At 37.0% G+C, this 15,764-nt stretch overlaps 2 protein-coding genes across 2 annotated transcripts in view; both read left to right on the forward strand.

Moving 5' to 3' along the window:
- ARF4 (ARF GTPase 4) overlaps positions 1–15,764 on the forward strand; it is a 1,077,785-nt gene that overhangs the window by 259,394 nt on the left and 802,627 nt on the right. The gene's annotated exons all lie outside the window — the stretch shown is intronic.
- ASB14 (ankyrin repeat and SOCS box containing 14) lies at positions 752–14,289 on the forward strand (the record flags this gene model as incomplete). The annotated part of the gene is made up of 8 exons (XM_082847802.1): positions 752–888; positions 4,238–4,428; positions 4,526–4,684; positions 6,897–7,142; positions 10,398–10,569; positions 11,040–11,586; positions 13,222–13,375; positions 14,111–14,289. The coding sequence occupies exons 1-8, from the start codon at positions 767–769 to the stop codon at positions 14,287–14,289; spliced, it is 1,770 nt and encodes a 589-aa protein (XP_082703928.1). The 5' UTR covers positions 752–766.

The following is a 15,764-nucleotide window of genomic DNA, read 5'->3' on the forward strand; positions in this document are numbered from 1 at the left end:
GCCAGACTGTCTTATGATCAAGTATTTATAGTAAAGCTATTAATGGAATGGTCACTACACGGGAGTGGAGATCCTAAATATAAATGAAAATTCTGATGTGCTAATCCTTAACAGTGAAAACTTCAGTGCTGTCCTAAAGGATATAATAAAAGGTAAAAAGTCTTTGGTATGTGATCAAACCTATTCTATGCTAAAACTGAAATGTTCTTTTAATACCTTTGAGATGTTGCCTAGTAAAATATACCGGGGGGTTTTTTCCCACTATTCCTGTTACATGTTATGAGAATATATTTATTCCTATAACATGTTTATTTTTAGTATTTACTAACTAAAAATATTATTTTCAGCATTATACTCCCTGCGTGTAGGAAAGATATTCTTTGGAGTGAGAGCTACAATTAATGAGAAAAACTCATAAGCCAAGTTTAAAATAGATTGATATGAACATTTTCATAGTTACAATGGCACTGACCTAAGTTTTATATGAAAGGTTGTGTTTCCTGAATAAGCTTTAAGTAGATGGCTGCTCATGGAAAACTTTTAATTTATGTTGAATCTGTGTCAGTTCAGAAAACTGTTTGGGGTTTTCAAAAAATTTTTAATGAATATTTTGTGTTCTAAATTTTGCACTTTTTCATTTATCAATCCTATTAATTTTTTAGTTTTCTGAATTTCATTTATAATTTTAATCAGTTGATAATCTTTCACAACTGGAAAAATATTTTTAATTCATTTTGACTTTAAAGTAAATCTGTCTGCATTTCACATGGATAATTACACCAGTGATGAAGACATAGACAATGAGTTTGACACCCAGCTCATCATTCAACAGAGTTTACAGGATATTCACAAGCCGGAAACTACACAGCAGTCACCTGAAGATGAGAGGTAATGGTATCTCACTGGCAACATAGTATAAGTATTCAACAGTTGAGCCTTGTCATAAGCACTGATGCTAGTGTTGTGACAAAAACAGAAGAGAGGGTCAGAATCCAAGGAGCTGAATATCTATGAGACTTGATGTGTGACCAGACAGGAGAAATTTGGAAATAATTCAGAATTTAATCAGGCAGTAAAGAAAATAATAGCCAGGACATGGAAGCAACCTAAATGTCCATCAACAGAGGAGTGGATAAAGAAGATGTGGCACATATATACAATGGAATATTACTCAGCCATAAAAAGGAACGAAATTGGGTCATTTGTAGAGACATGGATGGACCTAGAGACTGTCACACAGAGTGAAGTAAGTCAGAAAGAGAAAAAAAACAAGTATCTTATATTAACACATGTATGTGGAATCTAGAAAAATGGTATCAGTGACCTTATGTGCAAAGCAGAAATACAGACATAGACATAGAGAACAAATGTATGGATACCAAAGGGGAAGGGGGTGGGGAGGGAGGAACTGGAAGACTGGGATTGACACATTGATATTATTGATACTATGTATAAAATAGACAACTGATAGGAACATACTTTATAGCACAGGGAACTCTACCTAATGCACTGTGGTAACCTAAATGGGAAGGAAGTCCAAAAGGGAGGGGATATCTGTATGTATATGGCTGATTCATTTTGTAGTGCAGTGGAGGCTAACACAACATTGTAAAGCAACCATACTCCAATAAAAATTAATTTAAAAAAAGAAAGAAAATAGTTGGAGGAGGTTACTAGCAAATATGGGTGAGGAGAGGCAGATGAGAAATCAGAAAGAAATACATGAGGATATGTAAGACTAGAGAACACTAATGCATCTTTTCTTTGGGGAGCTAAGGAAATGCATAAATCCAACCAAGACACAGAAACCTTAGTAGGGTAAAGTCTTTAATCTACTCAAATCAAAAGGAGTAATTATGTAAACTTAAACCCAGAAGAGACTAACCCCTTCCGAAGGGTGTGAACTCAGAGTTCTGGTATGACAGCACTAGAAAAGGACCCCACGGATCCCTCAGTGGAGTAAGATAATTGCCCTGGATATGGGCTGTCTGCGGCCAAGCACAGCTAGTCAAATGCTCTCTGGGTGATCAGCAACTTCAAGCCCCTGAGTAGTTACAATTATTTTTCAGGGGTATTAAACCCATTTGCTTGGGGTGGTGACCTCTATTTGCCTGATGGAGGTAAAATGGGATAAATGTGTTTTAACCCCAAGAGATTTTGTAATTAAATACAGAGATGTTGGAGTATATCAAACCTACAGTATTTTTTTTTAAGTAACATACTCATGGAGTGATCACTGTGTGCCACACTATTCTGAGCATTTCATAAATATGTATTAACTCATTTAAATTCTAATTCTCGTTACCTCTCTATGTGGTAGGTACTATTATTTTCCCCATTTAGAGATGAGGTGACTGAGGCATAGCATAGAGAAATTAAATGACTTACCCAAGGTCACAGAGCTAGTAAGTAATGAGCCAGGCAGCCTGGCTTCAGAGTCTGCATTCTTTACTACACTATTCCTACACTTTTATGTTAAATTTAGGAATAATCTTTAAATAGTTAAAAGTTTTGTAAATAAATTGGATTTCATTGGGTTACCTGTTATATTAGCCTTGTGATTAAACCTTGTGATTAACTTTGAAGTCATGATTTTAGGTTGAAAGGCATAAGAGATTTTGATTAAGAGTACTGAAATGTTTCAAAGAAATTAAAATTGACTACAGTTATAAATTTCAGTCATTAGACTTGCAAGAATTGTATGATACTTAGCAAGGCTTGCTGATTTGATCAGGCACTTGAAGGAATTAGGAAAATAGAATATACTTGAGACAGGAGCAATAAAGCCCCCCCCTCACCAAAAGATGTCCCAAGTCCTAATCCCCAGAACCTGTGGATATGTAACCTTACATGGCAATGGAGAATTAAGGCTGCAGATCGAATTAAGGTTGCTAATCAGTTGACTTTAAGATACGGAGATTGACTAAATTTTAAGTAGGACAGATTGTCTAAGGGAATTTATTTCTTTCAAGCTGGGTTCATTGAATAATCAAAGGAAAAGGGAAGGTGACAATCCTTATTTACTAGAGTTTAAAATAATATAAGATTTATAAGTTGAGCTTTTTTAATTAATATTTTTAATTAATATTAATTTTAAATAATAATTTTTAATAATTTTTAATTAATATTAATATTTTAATAAAATATTACTTTAAAAAACTGCTGATTGTGTTTTTTGAATACAGATTCTGATCATGAATATTTTTTAAAACTTACACCATGATTATTTACTATTTTTTTAAATAATAATTTTTGCTAGAATCAGTGACATTATAGAGTGGCCATTTAAATTTTACCATGTGACAATGTGACATTTCAGTCCTAGGCATGTTTGATTCAGTTCAGCAGACACTGATTGAAGGCTAACTGTAATCCAGGCTCTCAAAGTTCTTGCCCTAAAGAAGCTGATGAGGGAAGACACATGGGAGGGGAGTTTCCCTGGAACACATTAAGGGCCATACTACGTTTTCTTTTTCCTTTTTTTTTTTCTGAATATATATACATATATCTTTTATTTATTTTTTGAAACATCTTTATTGGAGTATAATTGCTTTACAATGGTGTGTTAGTTTCTGCTTTATAACAAAGTGAATCAGCTATACATATACATATATCCCCGTATCTCCTCCCTCTTGCGTTTTGAAGTATTTCTATTATGCCTCAGTCATTGCCTCATATGAGTTCATTCCTGGTTAACTACTATTGCCTTTACCCCTTCCTTTTGTTTTATCAAATGCCTTAGTTTTTTCCTCAGTTTTGGAATTACATTCATATGTTTTTTCTCTGCAGCTTTTTGATTGCAGACTGTAAGAGGATAGTTGAAACAATAGAGACAGTTAAGTACTCTTCCTATTCTATCCCCTTCAACTTGTGGTAAGATGTAATGGTGACAACTGGTAGCATTTCCCCTCTAAGTTCAGGAAGCCTAGAAGCAGGATCTCCCAAGTGCCGAACACTATGGGGTCAACAGCTAATTGTCAAGAGTCTGATGGGGCCTTTCCTGGGAGAAACTACTTCAGCAAAATTTAGCAAACAGCTCCTGGGCTCCTCGGTGGACAGAGCTGTTTTCTGTATGTAACAAGATGACGGGTATTCACAGGTCCAGGTGGTATGGAATGCTAGATGAAAGGCCTTACTGCTTGTTTGTCCTATGCCATTTAAATTTGTCTTTCATTAAAGGTAGTGCTAGAATACTGTTGTCTCATGCACTAACCTTGATGATGGAATTCAGAAGCAGTATGGGCTGCCTTGTATATGTGCCAAATGTGAATATGTTCTCATTTGACTTGTTAATAGGTAAGGAAGATGTATTGTCAGGGTTGACCAAGTACCATTCTGCTTTTGATGAAGCAGATGAGATAGGCTGGCTTCCTCTCCATAAGGCTGCAGTGCAATTAAATAAGAACATTTTGGAAATAACCCTGAAAGGTAAACTCCCTTTATAACTCTTATTGATGCTTCTGAGAAATAAATTTAAAATTTATTTCTGTATCTTAATCTGTGTGGTCTAATGGATTTATTTCAGCTTCAAAACCCAGTGTGTGGGAGCAAACCACCAACAATGGTGAAACACCACTTTTTTTGGCTGTCAGCCATTGCCTCTTAGAAAATGTCTGTTTTCTTCTTCTCAATGGCTGCAATCCAAATGCCAAGAACGTCGAAGGCAATTCTCCTCTTCTTACAGGTAAATTAACACGTTAGCTCTGGAGAACAGTCTGTGGCTCTGAGTGTCCTCCAGGCCCACAGGTTTCAAAGGCAGTTTCTTGTGCATACTTGCAGCAGTGTCACTCTGGTGCCAAATAACCACACATGGGTACCTGACCCTCAAGAAGGTTTATATAGGCTGGCCTGTGAGGTGGCCTGAGGGAAAGTCTCTGCCCAATTATGAGCTGATCATTTTTACATGGTATCTCAGTTGAACAAGTTAATTCTCGTATAAGAAATATAGGAAAGGAGCAGAGTAGGAAGAAGCAGCCAATGGTTGGGTAAAGATGGCAGATTAAATATGAATGAGTAATTCTGCTGCCTCCTGAGTCTTCAGGAGGATTACAGTTCATCAAGTGTTTTAAAGGGTTAAGATACAAAGAATGGGAAGAATGGAAGAGGAGACAACAATAACATGATTTTTAAAAATCAGAAGAGCAGATGGATGACTAGTAAGTGTCAAGAAAGCCAAATCTTAACTTGAAGTGGGGAAAGCCAAAAACCAGCACAGTTATATCAAAAGGCCTGTGGAAATTGTTGGCTATAGTTACCTCATGGAGCAGGGATGAAGGATGGGCAGCTAAAATAGAAAAATTGGTTGAAAACTATTAAGAAACAAGTAGTCAGGTATCTAGATCACTTCTCTCAATCCACCCTGCTGGGTCAGACTCTTCCCCCACCCAGCAGAATTTCGGAAGTTTTTTTCTCTGAATAGTGTGAGCAAAGGCTCTCTGGACTGGGGGTTATTTGGCAAGGGCAAGAGCGCTGGATTGAAAACACTGGAGGAATTAAGCACATAGGCTGAGATCTCCCAGTTCTTCACCAAATTCTAGAAAGCCAGCAGCTAGAACTTCACCCTCCAATAGGAGGCTTCTTTGGAGAATCTGATCAGCTCAAAGAGAAAGAACTAAAAATACTAAAACTGGAGGTTCCCCAACAAATAGCCCAGGCATATTAACCTACAGTTAAGACCACAGTCAATGTTTAGAATTTCTAGGCAGATTTTTAGTCCCCAGCTCTTAATCATGAGCAGACATCCAAGGACTATCTGAGGAAAGTCTTCAAAGATAAACAACTTGGAGGAAACAGATTATTTAGGGGAAAATAAAAGGTAGGGGGAAATTATCATTAATTTCCTCAGAGAAATCAATGAAAATTAATGAACTAGCAGGACACTACTAAAAAAAAATGAAGAACAAAACAGAAAACACTCTTGAAAATGAAAAATATGACGGCAGAAATTTAAAAAAACTCAAATGCGAGGAGATAAAGTTAGGAAAGCTTCCAGAAAAAGAAGATAAGAAATGAAAAATCAGTAAGAAGAATAACTAAGAGAACTAGGATGATAACTGAAGAGGAGCAGCCTGTGAGTAACAGGAATGGTAGAAAGAGAACAGACAACATAGAGGCAATATACCGTCAATGAGACAAGTCTAGAAAATTATTTCCTAAAACAAAGGACATGTTTCATCTTTCCAAAATGAAAGAGCACACAAAGTGCCAGCTCAATGAATTACAAAAGACCCAACACTCTTGGCGCTCTATATTCCTAGTCTTAGTGCAGTTATAGCCCTTGATATGGCACATTATAAATGGTTGTGAGCAGAATTCATGCTGATTCAGTGTCTAACGCCTAGCAAGATTCCCCAAACACAGCTGGTGCCAACAATTAGCAAATGGATAGGGAGATGGATAAATTAAGGTGCTCTAGAATCTTGAAGGACTAAAGATTATCATCCAATGCAAATTAACAGCAGAAATGCCAATTAGAGAATATTGGTTAACAAAATGTGAGGTTAACAATAATTTCCTAATTATTGCTGTTTTTGTTTTTCCTCATGTAAAGCAGCTACAATCGTTTCTAGGACTGTACTAGGTACTTAAGTTCCCATTTTCTTGAGAACATAAAGATGATAAATGAAAACTTTGTTTTTCAGCTACATAAGCAGCCAACAGACAATGAATAATTGGTCATGGTTTACAGAAAAGCAAATAGCCTATTGATGTAAAACACTGTTAATATTATTTGATATATGCCTCATTTTACAATCTGTTTCCTAAACACCAAATGCTGGTACATGGGGGATAGGTAGGAAGAACTCCTTAAGAAGCCTGAGGGAAACTAGCTGCTCTGATACTCTGGCCTTAATTTCCGGTTGAACATGATGCCTCCCTCACTTCTAATCTCCCAGCTGTTCTACAGGACTCCTACGATATGGCCGCCTTGCTGATCAGCCGTGGAGCAGATGTCAATCTGCGGTGTGTCAATGAGAAGACAGCTCTCCACGAAGCAGCCAGGCTGGGCAGACGGGACATAGTGAAGCTCCTGCTGGTTTCTGGGGCCCACCCTGACCCAAAGAGCTCCTACGGATTCACTCCTCTTGCTCTTGCTGCCCAAAGCGGACACACTAAAACCATGGAACTATTACTGCAGAAAGGCAAGATTTTCCTATACAGTCAGCACACTACTAAAGGATAACATGACCTAAGCGTTCTCCTCTTTATGGAGAGCTTCAGTGTAATAGAAGTTAATATTTTATTTAAGCCTAACTTAATATTTTATTGAAGTGTGTGTTAATATTAGCTATTGAAAGAGCCTAAAATAGGGATTGAATATTTCTTATTTGCTGTGAAGCAGTTTCCCTAAAATTACTAGGATGCAGGTTACTCTTTTATTTAATGTACCCTGACCATGTTAAGAGGATGGTTGTTTTTTGTTTAATTTTTTGTGTGGTGGTGTTCTTTTCTAGATTCATAGAATGAAACACTCCACAACATCCCCTTCATGTTGTCTCTGCCTAAGCTAAGTTATGAGGCAGTCCAACCTGTTACCAGATGAATTAAGTTGTTAGGAAATTCTTCCTGATTTCTTCTCTTTGGGTCCCAGTTCTCCCCTCTAGTAATAAGCAAAACTCTGAGAGAAGGGGAAGGCAATTTATATGTATTGAGTACTCTCTAAGCACCAGGTATTAAGTTACTTATTTTATCTCAAATAATCTTCTACAAACCCTGTGAGGTAGGCATTATCCTCATTTTACCCTTGAGGAAAGTGAGGGTCAGGGATGGTACCAGTTGTAGAACTTCCCTTCAAACACGCCCTCCCCTGCCACCCGTGCTATAGCTGTGGCCATCTTATATCCTGGTTTAACTGGCAGAGATCCTAGCTCAGAGAACTGTCTTTGAGGAGACCCTCATTGATGACACTGTTAGAAGAAGCAGTGTAATATCTAAAGCTTTTTTTCGAAGAAGCAAATCTTTACCAAGATTTAATAAAGTCCCAATATTAGAATTATCTTCTTTATTCTCCTCCCCATTTGCATCCAGAAGTCTTATTTCTTTCTCTAACAATAGACGGTCCTGGCGTCCAATTTTCTAGACTGCAGGGACTCCTACATTTAAGAACAACTTTCTGCTTTCTAGACTTACCTAAATCTTTCCTATCATATAGGGGAGGCTAGTTCCCAATCAATGACCGTAAGACCTTTTAAGTAAGATGTTTTAAATGAGTGATACCAGAGATGTCTAAAGTTATTAGCTGGAATAACAAAGTAAACACTGGATCCTTCATCTACACAAAAAGAGCAACCTTTTGTGTAGATCATTGATTAAAATATAAAGAAACAGGAGAGGCGACAGATTTTAAATCCTTAACCTTTCAAAGAAACCAGTATCGGTTGACCTCAGTGAGGTCAGTGAGGGAGCATCTCCCTTAGGTAAGCCCCTTATACAGTCATTTGCACATAGCTACTAAATAGAAGAGCCAAGCTTTGAACCCACATCTGTCTCATTCCAAATCACATTACTTTATTACCCTGCACTGCTAGAGTGGCAACATGGCATCATAGAAATAGCACCTGGGTCTGGCCCACCTGTACATGAATCCCGACTACCTTGCTTACTAGTTGTGCATCTCTGGTGAAGTAATTTAATCTCAATGAAACTCAGTTTCTTCATCTTTAAAATGAAGATATTAGCATCTACTTCCTAGGGTTGTTGTGAAGTTTAGAAATTATTACATACATAAAGAAACCAGCACATAGTGAGTACTCATTACATGGGGGCTTATTAGACATTTCTTAATGCATTCTAGGAATGGGGTTCTGGGGGAGCCACTATATTCTTTTTTTTTTAATTTTCAAAATATTTTAATCCATTTACAAATTTTTCAATTAGACAAAAATATGCAGGAAGGGGTTATCTAATTGAGCGATGATAATCAGGACATATATATTATGTGTATTAGCAAAAAATGTGAATAAGTTCTTCAGTAAAAGAAAAAACATGGTGCATATAATAGATTTCTCATAGTTCTATGTAGAACTTTCACTAAGAGAACACCCACCTAAAATGGATTATTCCTCATCAAATGCTACAGTGAGAATTCTTCTGTAGGAAGCATTTTATGGATTCCTTCCAGAACATAGAGAAGATAATCTGTCTTCTAGGAATTCATTTTCAAGATGGATTATTCAATGAATGGCATCATTTGGGTACCCCATTCTGCACTTGTAAGGAGGGGACATAATTTTCCAAAGACTGAAGTCACTTTCATCTCTCCTCCTACGGTACAACTCCACTTAAGTCTGGAGTTTTGCATCTAAAACTATATGAGCTTTTAAGACTGAGATCTGATTCATCATAATCTTTTCCATGAAGAAAGATCTTTCAGTTTCCTCCAAGTTGAAACAGCAATAGAGTGCCATTCCATGTAAAGCACAATGACACCATATAAATTAGGAATAATATATTGAAATAGAATTTGTATGTGGATGATATTGCCAAAATAAAGAACAGAGAAGAACAAATGACTGTGATGAGCCAATATACACCTTAAATGGGCTTTGGCTTACTGCTTACACATGCAAGACAGTTAATAAATATTAGAGTCCTTATATTCTGAAGGTTATGGAGTCCACACTAAAGTCACTATATCTTTTTTATATGAGTTGTGAAGGTGCCCAGAGTGTCCTCCTATTCTTTTGTCCATTCGAATGCTACTCTTTCTTCAAAGCCTTTACTGAGAGGCCTTCCACAACTGACCCCAAATTCCTCCCTCCTTCCTTCACCTCCCAGCCCTGCTCACAACTCCAGCCCTGAGATCTTCAAGAAGACAGCCTGTATCTGTACTCTTATTATCCACACCACTCACACAGCACTTAGCTTACAGGGTACTAGAATATACCCTTTTAACTGTCAGCAGTCCCTATCTTCAACTAAAAACAGCTAGTGTCTCTTAGTATGAACAGTCTCCTAGGAACAAGTTAAAAAGAACAAATACACTTTTCCACCATAAGATCTTCATTAGATGTCATGGTGACATAGTTCAACAGGATTGTTAGACCATCTTATAGTGTGTTATGAGATAAGCGAGCTTTTGTATGCTGGTCTGGAAATAAAACCATCTTCTATAAAATTACTTCTCCTGGGATTTTTAAGTTAGAAACAAATAACTTATAAAATTACTCTGAAAGCCAACCTACTTATAACTTAGAGACTGCTTACACCATTTTCTCTCCCCAACTAGTTTGTAAACTGTCTGAGACAGGAGGTACATACTTTATGTCTTTGATTCTTAGTGTTTTGCTAAAGTAGCTGCTCAATAATTGCTTTTTGGTAGTGGTGGTACACTTTTAAGAATACTTAAGCAATACAGTGGAAAAGACTCTGCATAACATCACTCTTTCTCCTCCTAGGAGCTAATGCTCTTGGTCAGGCCTCTGATTCTTCTTCCATCTTACTTGAAGCAGCTAGTGGAGGAAATCCAGACTCTGTAACTCTCTTGCTGGAGTATGGAGCTGATGCCAACATCCCTAAGAATTCAGGCCACCTACCCATTCATGTGGCAGCTGACAGAGGCCACTTGTTGTAAGTTCAACTACATTATTGCAAATAATAGAAATAGTAATAGCCATGGGGTTTTGGAGGGGGGGGCAGCTTCTGGGAATTTTATATTCTTCATCTCTGATCCTACAACTCCAACACCCCTTTTAAAGGTGAGAAACTCTTGACCAGCTAGAAAAGTGGTAAATTCAGACATCCTCTGTAGACCCTGAAGAGACATAAAACTATTTTATTTTCAGGTCGTTTGGCAATATGGGGAGCCTCAGGTTTCACTGACTGGGGTAATTCTGAGTTTTATATCTACACCTTAGTTTCATTTAACTTTACGTGGTATCTGAGTTTTTGGATGCAGGACTATGCTTTTTTTTGGTTGGGGTGTCTAAAAACCAACTGATGCTAATACCATCCAGTGCTAGTATAAAGCAATCATATACAGGTCAATGCAGCATCTTAACAAAAACTATTTTTTAATGCACTTTGAAATTCTTTCTCAGAGCTCTGAAGATTTTGGTTCCAGTCACAGATATTGCTGCCATTAAGCGGAGTGGCATCAGTCCAGTTCACTGTGCAGCAGCAGGAGCACACCCCAAATGCCTGGAACTTCTCATCCAGTCTGGGTTTGATGTAAATTTCATGCTAGATCAGAGAATTCGCAAACACTATGATGACCACAGGAAGTCAGCTTTGTATTTTGCTGTATCAAATGGTGACCTCTCTTCAGTTAAGCTGCTTCTGAGTGCTGGAGCTCTGCCTAATCAAGACCCAGTTAACTGCCTCCAGGTAGCCCTAAGGATGGGCAACTATGAGCTGATAAGCCTGCTGCTACGGCATGGGGCCAACGTTAATTACTTCTGCAAAGTCAACCCTTTACATTTCCCATCAGCACTTCAATACACGCTGAAAGATGAAGTCATGCTCAGGATGCTGTTGAATTATGGGTATGACACAGAGCGATGCTTTGACTGTCCTCATGGAGACAAAGTTCATCCTTTCTATACTTTTGTTGAAGGCTGGACATCTACAGTTATCAAAGATACTATGGTAAGTGCACAGTACCGGCTGTGTCACCCTATGTAGTCATTATCCGTGTCCCTGAACTACAGCAAAAGATAAAACTCCATCCCCTCCAGAAGCTCATGGAGGGAAAGATTTTAATACGATAAATATGATAAAATAAACATGATAGTAGAAAGATGTAAAAGGTATAGAAACAGAGGAAAAAGTGATTTAACTCTAGTTAATGAAGCAACATCTGAACAAGGCTGTGAAAAATAAATGCAGCCTTATATACCAGTTATGTTTTTTCTTTGAAGAAGTGAGTTATCTAGCTAAAATGTTTCTGGGTTCCTGATACTTGTACCCCTAGGTTTTTGGCTCTAACATTTGATTAATGGATTTCTTTGGTCACATTTTGATGAAAAAAGGATCACAATAAATATAGTTGACCACTCTCTTCTTGAGACATTTTTCTCTTAGCTGTCATCACACCACAGTCTCCTATTTTCCCCCTACTTAATTGGTCACTTCTATTTTCCCCAACTTGAGCTCTTCCCCTGATTTTTCAAATAGCTGCCACCCTTCAGGTCTCATTTCAAGTGTTACCTCCTCAAAGAGGCCCTTCCTTATGCATCTTACCTAAGGTAGTTCTGTTCCCTAATCATTCTCTTTAATGCTTTTCATTTCTTTTATAGTACTTATCGGTTTCTGAAATTCTTAATATTTTACTGATTATGTATCTCCCCCACAAATACATGAATGTAAGCTCTTGTTCACCACTTTCCTCAGCTTACAGATCTGTGGTTAGCACACAATAGATGCACTATAGATACCTGAATTCATATTATTAAAATCTGAAAATATAAATAACATGGAGAAAGAACTTTGAGTCAATTCTGAAAAGGAAAATATTTTAATATTGTATATTACTTTTAGGTTATGATTAATGTAGAACTTGGTATTTAAGCAATATGTCATCTTGTATTATTTCCTGACTTTTCATATAGTATTATTTGCCTTCTTACATGGGCATCTTGTGTAAGGACATGTAAATTACTTAAAGGCAGAAACTATCATACGTTTCAAGTATCAGAGTGGGAATAGGTTATGAATGATAGAAAACCCCAAATAAGAGAGGCTCTAATAAGATGGCTTACTCCCCTCTCCTATAAATAAAGGCGAGAGTAAATAGACTTCTAATTGGACAGTTCCATGATTCACAGGAGAAACTCACATCCACAGTCCAACCAGCAGGAAGGCAGGCAGGAGGAAGCAGCACACACCTTGCTCTTCCTTTAACAGCATTCTGGAAGTTGCTCACACTTCCATTGACATCTCATTGGCTAGAACTTAGTCAGATGGCCACATCTAGATGCAAGTGAAGCTGGAAAGGTAATCTTTATTCCACACAGCCATGCAGGCAACCAAAGGGGATAAAAGCTATTAGGTAACAGTCTGTTTTAAACCCTCGTTATCTTATAAAGTTTGGAAGACTTGGTAGTAAATATTTTTCCAAATGTTAGAGCTAAGAAATATTTTCTTGTTCAACACCTTAGTTTATAAATGAGGAACTTCAAACCTTGGTTCTTGACTCCGAGTTTAGTGTTCTTTTGATTACTGTGTTAAACCACGGATACTTAGTTTTCCATTTACTTTCATAGTTCTGATTTTCTTCCTCAGTTCTGCGAAGTAATAACTTTGTCATGGCTGCAACATCTCTCTGGAAAGGTTGTTCGAGTGATGCTTGATTATGTTGATCAAGTTAGGATCTGTTCAAAGTTGAAAGCTGTGCTCCAAAAACAGAGGCTCTGGTCAGAAATCCATTTTATCTTGAGTGAGTATTTTTCTTTCTTGACGATTCTTACCAAAAAATACTAACTGAACTCTTATTTCTTTTGTAGAACATTGTTCTCTTCAGTTAAAAGCTTGACCTAAAGAAACGAAGAAAAATACTATTCCTATCTAAAAAATGTTACCATTTACAACTACACTTAATTTGTACTTACTACCATTTCCCAATAGATAAAATCTGTTAGGTAATTATTTATTCTATAGGTAGATAATACTTTTCTTCTGATCCTATGGAACACCATAGACACAGGAATTAAAAACTATGAAATGGCACTAAAACAGGGATGAGAAAATGCTAAGATCTAAGGCTACAGAGGATATTAAATGACCCTTCAAATCAAATTCTTTCACAGTAGCACATAAGTCAAATTAAGAAGAATTTCTTTCATATAATTTCCCCACAGGTAGTGATCTTTAGTTTTTAGCCTGACCCCAAGGGGCAGGACAGGGGGATAATACCCACAGGTGTTAGGAGCTTTAGGTCTCACAGGCCAGACCCACAACTGATGCCAGTCTTTGGACTCTAACGTGACATGGCTCTGAAACCACAGCTACGAGATTTGCAGTGAGAAGTGGAAAGCTATTTCCCAATTAACTTTTCCATTTAGTCAGAGCAAATGAAAATCTTGGTGGCTTAAGTACAAAATACATTTGCTAAAGATCACTAAAAAATGAAGCAATTCTTTCTTTTGGATAATGTGCCTGTTTTTCATTTTAGCAAACCCTCGCTCCCTGAAACATTTGTGCCGCCTCAAGATCCGGAAGTGTATGGGACGTTTACGTTTGCGCTGCCCCATCTTCATGTCATTTCTTCCATTACCCAATCGTCTAAAGGCATATGTCCTTTACAAAGAATATGACCTTTATGAACAAGGAATTTTCACAGGAACCTGGTAATCAAACTATTCTGGATGAAAAGGTATATAATTCCACAGATGTCTTTCTTAAAATGTGACTTGTTACATTGATTCATATTTCTCACTTTACCTAGCAACTAAAATCTCAATGCAGTCTACATTCTTTAAAAAGTCACTCTGAACATAGCCTCTCAACAGATGGCTGGCATTCTGAAAGGCAGTTTTGTAAAAATAAAACCCAAACAGTAAAAATTTCAATTAACTAAGATACATCAGTTCTAATACTGTATTCATCTTACATTAAATGTATAAATTCACATTTCTACATGCTCAAAATAATAAATGCTACCTCTGATAATTCATAATTCTTAACAGTAATCCTTCTTATAGAGAAGTACATATATAAAATGTCTTAGTGACTGCAGTGAATAAAGTATTGACCCCAGTACATGACCCTAAAATTAGCTGTTCTTGTACAAAAGTCCCAAGGCCAGCTTATTGTCTGTTTACTTGCAGAGTCCATTACTGAGGTAATTCAGTTAATTGAAAGAGAACCTTCAATTGCGATTTCATCATTAATGGGATACATGCGTTCCTTCTTCCTACAAAACCCTGGCTAAGGGTTGCCATTTATTGGTTAATGTGATCACTACAAGTGTTTTCAAATGGATGATGGCTTATGATTTCTGTACTGAACCTAGTCGACTACTAGACACAGAGGAGGGGCTCACTGATAGAAGCAGTTATAGGTGTTAGTTTAAAATTTTATTTCTATATATTCTATGCGGCATTTAAGTACAGGTTTCTGTATGTGGAAGCGAGGAAGGAAACTAAGAAGACATTCATTCAGCCATACCTGTGTACCATTATATGGCACATCAACAGAGAGAACAGAGAGGCAGCATGATGACCACAGGCCCAGTCAATTATAGCTTGATGTTTATATGTTTAGTCTTAGCATACTTTTTTTTTTTAGCATAATATAGTCCTTCTTAAGGAAACTGAAGTTATATGATTTCTTTCTAATGTAGGAATTCATGGCTATACAGACTATTTCAGTAAGCACAGACTTAAAATTACTAATAATACAGTTTTCACATAAAAAATTTGCAAAATTAGCTGGCATGAATAGTTTTTATTCTTTTTAAATCAAATTGTGGTGTCTGTTTATAAATGGGTGCTAGATTATATGTATGTCGATACACAAATATATTTAAGATATACATGCACCTAGATAAATTACATAATTCTGAAGCTAATTTCATCTACTCCCTGGACCTTCTACAAGTGTATACATTTTACGAAATTCAAAACAAATTAAAACAAACTGCCAGTAGAAGAACAGAACTTGGAAAGTGCTACAGGAAACCATAAAGAGCACAGGGGATGAATATGCATTAGTATTAAAACTACAGGCCCAAGCCACTTAAGCTGGTGTACATAATAACCTGACCCTTTAAATTACAGGAATTTCTTTGAATAGGACCCAATATAGCAAGTATACATTGTAACATG

Source organism: Leucopleurus acutus (genome assembly GCF_964270905.1).
Source record: "Leucopleurus acutus genome assembly, chromosome: 10".
Classification (NCBI taxonomy): Eukaryota; Metazoa; Chordata; class Mammalia; order Artiodactyla; family Delphinidae; genus Leucopleurus; species Leucopleurus acutus.